General features: G+C 40.1%; 1 protein-coding gene across 20 annotated transcripts in view; it reads right to left on the bottom strand.

Moving 5' to 3' along the window:
• Positions 1 to 282: 282 nt before the first annotated feature.
• Positions 283 to 7,358, bottom strand: part of SLC9B2 (solute carrier family 9 member B2) — a 60,135-nt gene continuing 53,059 nt past the window's right edge. For 14 of the 20 annotated variants that reach the window (XR_548057.2, XR_011538594.1, XR_011538590.1 and 11 more), the window contains one exon: positions 4,434 to 4,759. Coding sequence is in view for 14 of the 20 variants with exons in the window: in XM_070614107.1 (XP_070470208.1) it covers positions 4,538 to 4,759 (222 nt within the window). In the remaining 6 variants the exon portion in view is untranslated. Of the gene's footprint in view, positions 3,559 to 4,433; positions 4,760 to 7,358 lie in introns of those variants that run through there. The other 6 variants (XR_011538592.1, XM_008540129.2, XM_070614108.1 and 3 more) reach the window with 1 other exon arrangement.

The following is a 7,358-nucleotide window of genomic DNA, read 5'->3' as shown; positions in this document are numbered from 1 at the left end:
AGTTCCCCTCACTCACACTCTGAATCCTTCCTTTGGATTACAGCTATTTGTACATATTTTATTTTCTTGTAAGGTTCTTGGAGGCAAGTATCATGTCTCATTCATATTTGTATTCCCCACAGGGTCAATCTCCCAACTAGAATACAAGTTCCACCAAACAGAGCCCTTGACTATCATGTTCATCACTGTATTCCCCAGCAACCATAATGCCTGGCACATAGTAGGCATGTTATGAGAATATTTCGAGTGAGTGCATGAATGGATTTTAAAACATAAGCTCCATGAAGGCAGGGATTTGTCTGTTTTATTCATTGCAAAGTGAATATTTGAATATTACCAGGTGAATAAATGATTTTTTTGGAAAGCTTAGCATTCATTATAGACAACAAAAATTCTTCAATCTATATATCTTCACGGAACTCAAATATAAAGTATTTATGTTACCTTTTACCCAACTAAGTCAGTGGATGATATATCTTTCTGAAAATAAGACACCTCCCAAAACTGTAAGAGCAAAATTTAAAAGAATCATAAAATGGGTGTTTACATTAAGAGTAGTTTCAGTTTTCTTCTTTGCACTTTTCTGTGTTCTAAATTTTCTGCAATGGAAATATATTATTTTGTAATCAGAAAAAAATAATATTATTTTTAAAGAATGTAATGGATGAGATCATTTGCATATCTATGGCTGAGGAAATTTTGAGGACACTCAAATCTCATCAGGGTTATTTGGAGCTAATACTTAAAGAGCTGAAACTTAGTCTGCTTAAAAAAAAAAAGAGCGTCTCAGAGGGAAGATGGATGACACCAGCCCTAGGAGAAAAGGGCACTGAAACAAGAATTTATTCTGTTTATCTAGCACCATCCTTGGAACTCTGACACCCCTGCTGTGGACTGAATTGTGTCGCAGCAAATTCTAACCTCCAGTGTGATGGTATTTAGAGGTAGGGCCTTTGGGAGGTGACTAGGTTTAGACGAGTCTTGAGGGTGGGGCTCTCATGATGGGATTAGTGCCTTATAAGAAGAGACCAGAGAGCCTGCACACTCTGCCCCAAACCCCTCTATTTCCCCACCATGTGAGGACACAGGGAGAGGAGGCTATCGGCAAGCTAGGAAGAGAGCCCTCATCAGAGCTTAATCGTGCTGGCACCCTCCTGTTGGACTTCAAGTGTCTAGAACTGTGAGAAAGTCAACGTCTGCTGTTTAAGCCCCTCCGTCTATGGTGTTTTGCTGTAGTAGCCCGAGCTGACTGAGACAGATGAAGCAGTCTAAGATCTGAACTCTTAAGTGGCAAGGAGTTTTCTGATACTGGAAGAGGATCTCCTGATTCGGTCAACAAACATTTATTAAATGCCTACTGTGTTCCATGCCCTGTGCAAAGTGCTGAGGATTCAAAGATGACCAAGGCAAGGCTCCCACCCCTAAGGGGCTGATTTAATAGGAGACAAACCTGTAAAAAAAAAAAAAAAAACTGAAAAAAGGGTTCTAAGTCCTCTGACAGAAGTGTGTGTAGGGTACATACAGCCTTCTTTCCGGCACCCAGAGGTTAAAGTAACCCTTTCTATCTGTGGTTGGGGTGGAGTAAATTAGCTTGGTGGGAGTCAACACTCTGTATCAAGTTAACTCTGATTTCACCAACCAAGTCAAGAGCTGCGACTTAGGATGTGGTGATGAACCTGAGACTTCACACGGTGAGCCCTGCAGACGCCAGTACTGGACAGAGTCACAGAGATTTAGACAGTGGCCATCCACCGAGGAGAGGGAGGAAAGAGCCTGCTGCCTGCTGTGCAAAATGGAACACGCTATCGGCAGGGGCTTAGTGGGCTCTTCAACTATTTCTTCACACTGAATTTCCATTTCTGATACTTCTTTGGGGACTTGGATATTTATAATAACATTCTCATTTACTTATACTAACTGTACTTTGTATAAGTTAATAAGTGTTCAAAGCCTGGTACTTAAACTACTGGTGAAGGTGGGAACGAGCGCTAACTGCTGCCCCCTTCGGTCTCACGTGCCCTTTGCTGTCCAGGTCCCCATCGTCCCCCACGTCCCAGCCGAGGCCACCCCCTGGATTAGCTGGGGGCTCCTGCTGCGAGCTCCCTAGCACTCCTGTACTTCTTGCCTTACAGCACTTATCACACCATTCTTCAATCTCTTGTTTAATTGTCTCTCTCTTCTATCAGACTGTCAGATCCTTAAGGACACGAACAATATTAGTCTTAATAATGTGCCTGGGTCACCAAAGCCCTTTAGTAAGTATTTGTTGAATGGATCTAGTTTCAGAGTCTGTGAAAGTGGAGGACCAGATGAGCATTCGGTTTATGGTACCACCAAGGGGCACCTAACCAACGAAGTGCAGTTTGAAACATCCGTCTGAACTTCGGCATGAATTAACCCAGTCCAAACTGAGAGCACAAACACTAAGGGAATATATTACCATGGAGTAACCAGTGTCAGGCTGACATAAAAATTAAGCCTGTTAAGGCTTCATATTGTGTTAGCTTAATAAGAATTAAGCTAGTTTTGGACAGGGGTGAAAGTCATGGTGGCAGTGGCTGGAATGGTAGTCTAATGATGAGAGGAGTGGACAGGCTATATGCAGATCAGCTTGGTGGGATCAGAAGATTCTAATTCATTCATTTAATACGTATTTAATATCTCCTTCAAGATTAGCTTCAACTTCAAATTCTAGATTAAAGAGTTTAGATGGGAAGTGATAAGTAATAAACGCTTCAGGTATACAACATGATAAAAGGTGTAAACTGTATTTAAACATGATTATTCTAGCAACTAGGCAGGAGTTGACCTAGACTAAAGAGAAACTTATGGGTGATACACAAAGCCAAGATGGTCTGTTGAATAAGTGGGATAAAATATGACCTATGCAGATAAGCCTTTCTTCTAATATCGTCTCTGTTGTCATGTCACAACGTCTGAAATTCCTGCCACAGAAGTCAGTTTTTTGGTCAAAGGTACTATCTTTAGAAAGCCCTTGTTAACACGCAAGAACATGCTACTAAGTGATGGTAACACCCAATACAATGGTACCTCTGACTCCCAAATCTGATCTTTCCATCTTCATAGGAATGTGAATGTTTATTGACAGACACTTCTCAGCTTCCTCATAGGTGGGTGTGGTTATCACCAATAGAAGGTAAGAGAAGAGATGTGTCTAACTTCCTCACAACTTTCTTAAAAATAAATTGCTTGCCTTGGACTTTCTTTTTTCCTTCTTCCTGAAGGCTAGAAAGGAGACATGGGAGAGATCTACTTCCAACCTGTGTCCTAAGCTAGGGCGTGGCGGAACATCAAGACAGAAGGACACAAATCAGGGCTGGCCTGGTGACGCAGCAGTTAAGTTCGCACATTCCACTTTGGCGGCCCCAGGGTTCGCTGGTTCGAATCCTGGGTGCGGACATGGCACCACTTGGCAAACCATGCTGTGGCAGGCATCCCACATATAAAGTAGAGGAAGATGGGCATGGATGTTAGCTCAGGGCCAGCCTTCCTCAGCAAAAAGAGGAGGATTGGCAGCAGATGTTAGCTAATCTTCCTCTGAAAAAAAAAAAAAAAGGACACACATCTCAGTAGACCTCATGAGCAGAGTAACCCTGTCAGCATTGACCAGGCAGCCAGTTTCATGAGAGGGAAATAAATTTCTATTTTCTTTTAAGTACTGTATTTCTTGTTTGTTCATTGTAGCAGCTTAACTTACCCTGATTAATACGATATTCTTGAGAGTGGCATAGATTTGAAAATTGGCTCTCTGTCACCTAGAGAACAGGAAGAGCCTGAAGACGTGGGTCACAAGAAACAACTAAGAAAGGGCTAGACCAGGGCACGTCTTAGCGGGAGGCAAACTCAGAGGGGCCACTGAAGTGGGGGACTCTGTGGAGCCAGCCAGGAAGTAGAATGAGGGCTTTTGTCATCCAAACAGGTGCAAGAGGAAGAGCCAATGAAGATACTTTGTGTACATAAAAATTTTGGTGGGGCCAATCAGTTACAATACTTCACAGAAAGGTAGTAAGAGGGGCAGAAATGGAGAAAAGGCAGATTAACAGGGAAAGCGAGGGGAGAAACTGATGAGAGATTACAATGTATTTAAAAAGAAAAGAGGATCCAAAAACAACTCAAGGCATGAGAGGCTTGGTGGCCACGCATCATAAAACTGTGGCGGCAACAGTAACTCAGAGCGAGCTGTTGGCCAGCAGAACGCCACACCGAACTCGGTCTTTCCCCTGTTAATCTGATATCGTGGTAGTACATTAAAGAGTATTTCTCCCCACACAGATTAAGATAATGATGGAGTGTTTGAAGAAAAAAAGAAGAAGATAGAGAAATCAGGCTAGAAATGTAGAACATTACCACCTACATGGAAAGGGTAATGGCTGAAAATGCTGTTTAAAGAAATAACCACACTTTAAGTTCTGTTACATTTTAAGCTTAAATATTATATATTTCAAAATCTATCTTGATAAAAGCAGCATCTGGTACAGCTTTCTAATCATATATTCAGCATTCTCTCTTTTCACCTCTAAACTTCTTCAGAGGGCTCTCCTCGAACTTCTCCATCATTATTTTGATGTGCAGCTTTCTGGAGAAGCCTGGGGCCCAGCAAACCAATGAGGAGACTTCCAATTGGGGCTGTGATGAGGATGGACAAAAATGCCACTGTCAACACATCCATTCCATAGTCTTCTAATTGTTTCTCTCCATGTGACCTTGCTGTGTCCAAGGCCACGGATCCTATTGCAGCCTGTAAAAGTTTAATGGTAAAGTTGGACACAGGCACATAAGACAGGCACATAGAAAAAAGGTGAATTATTTTATCATTTGCAAAAACAAACTGCTTGTTCTTTTGTTCAACTAAGAAAGTTCTTTCTTTCAAAGTGTACTGCACTTGGTTTTGGTATTCTGAAAATTCTCCTGCCCTGGCATGGGGAAGGGATGGTGATTCATATGTACCTAGTTGCAGAAGGCAGCGTTACAAAAATATCAGGCAAATATATTTCAAAACACAAGGTAAATACAGCCTCATGATATAATTGACTGTAACATGATTCTGTATACTAAATTCCTTATGAGTAAAGAAAGTCACTGGTCATCTCACTCTTTTATCTTCAGGAATCTGGAATTAAAAAAGAACAAGATGAAAAAGTGCAGTGAGCCCTGTGGCTGAGTGGTTAAGTTTGCACATTCCACTTCAGCGGCTGAGAGTTTTGCTGGTTTGGGGGTGGACATGGCACCGCTCATCAGGCCATGCTGAGGCGGCGTCCCACATAGCGCAACCAGAGGCACTCACAACTAGAATATACAACTGTGTACTGAGGGGCTTTGGGGAGAAGAAGAAGAAGAAATAAGATTGGCAGCAGATGTTAGCTCAGATACCAATCTTTTAAAAAAAAGTGTAGTGATACTTACTGGAAGATGGCAAAGTTTTAAGTGAAAAAACATAAGAATATGTATTGCTATAGAGCTAAACTAATTGTTAAACATCAAGAAACTTGAAAGTGGTAGGCACTGTCAAAACTTGAAGGTAATCTTATTAGGTATTTGGTGAACTCTTTGCCTTAGGTCTTGGTGAAATGTTTTGTTTAAAATTTATCTACTGGGAAGTATTATGAAAACTTTCATTTTCTTTTAGAGGCAAAATGCCATATTAGTGCACTTGGGAAAATAATATATTAATCAATCTGGTTATTCCCTTATTCCACAAAACACAACAATGTTGTCCTCTAGGACAATGAATCAGAAGAGAGAATGCTGGTGTGGATGAGACACAATGGCAGAGACTACTAATTGCCCACAAATATCTGAATGCCCCTTTTCCCTTCTAAACTAGAAGTCCTGAGTGTTAGCTGGTCACATTGCTGTCCAAACCAAGACTTTTTTTTTCATCCTTCTTTGCAACTAGATGAAGCTATATATCTAAGTTCTGGCCACTGAGAGGTGAGCAGAAGTGATAAATGCTACTTTTGGATTGTTCCCTGAAGAGAAATGGACACTTGCACATCATTCTTTTTCCCCTTCCCCCCGATGAGAAATGGTGAACTGATGGAAGGCACATGCTGAGGACAGTGTCACCCTGCCAGCTCTGGAGTGCCCATGCTGGACTGCTGGTGGGAGAGAAGGAAAAATCTATCTCACTTAGTCCCTGTATGTGAGGGCTCTTTGCTATTTCAGGTTCCTTGTACCATAACTAATTCAACATTTCATGAATTCTTGGCAAGAACTGCACACATTACAATGTATATTTCTCTTTCAGTTCTCCATTGTGTGTGTAATGTTTTTGTGTGTCTATGTTTTGAGGTTTGTAGGTATGCTGAGTTGTGATTTAAAATATATTTCGTACAGCAGGTCATGGACCAAAAAGTTTGAAGAACACTAATATGGAAAAAAACATACAAGAAAGTCTTGTTTCTTAGGCAGTGGCAAAAGAAGAAAAAAGAAAATTCCATACAATACTTGCTTCACAGTACATACATTATTCACCACATCCAAGATAATTTCTCCTTATTATAAATCTGCTTTGATAGCAGGAAAGTGCTGTCTTTCAAATTTTAACCTTTAGAAACAAATCTTTCAAACCAAAGCTACTAGAGTAATTATTTTGATATTTACCTAATAAAGTTACCAGAAGTAGTGTAGAAGCTGGAGACACTGAGGGAGAAACTATTCCACTTATTGTACCATATAAACCTCACAGTATTCTTAGCTATTATGTCCCAGACATCTTTCAAAGTCTGATGAAAAAAAAAAACTTCTCTGGGATAATGCCCAAACCTATAGCCACACCAAATCTGGCATGTAGTTACAGAGTATACGCATCCCTCAAAGCTTCCTAAATTAAAAATATCTGATTTTCATCTCATGAAATAGAAATTTACATATTTAAATAATTGCAAAATAATCAAGGATGGAACAGTTAAATCTTGTTTGCTATAATTAGTCTGAAAATATACAATACAATCAGGGCTATTTGCAACAAATGATAATCTATACAGTTCTAATTTAATTAGCAATTATAGGTATTCTACCAAATCCATGGTCAATAATTTCAAGCACCTGTTAGTGCCTTGTTAGAGTGCACAAATTTTGGGTCATGAGATTGAGACAACTGACAGGAAGTACAGCTAGTTTGAAAAATTTAATATTAACTAATAATCTAGGAAATCAATAAAGCATTTTCTGAGTTGTTTCTCAATAAATGTTTCTCCATTATATATAAAGACTGAGGTCGAGCATAACTGATCATCAATCATATTGACAGTGAAGTATTTCCAAACACTAACATGGGCCATGCTATTTCTGTTTCACTCTCTTCTTAGAAGACATCAAAACGAAAAGGGTTGATA

This window comes from Equus przewalskii, chromosome 3 (assembly GCF_037783145.1).
Source record: "Equus przewalskii isolate Varuska chromosome 3, EquPr2, whole genome shotgun sequence".
NCBI lineage: Eukaryota > Metazoa > Chordata > Mammalia > Perissodactyla > Equidae > Equus > Equus przewalskii.
Note: the sequence above shows the minus strand (reverse complement) of the source record. Positions and strands in the feature narration are given on the sequence as shown.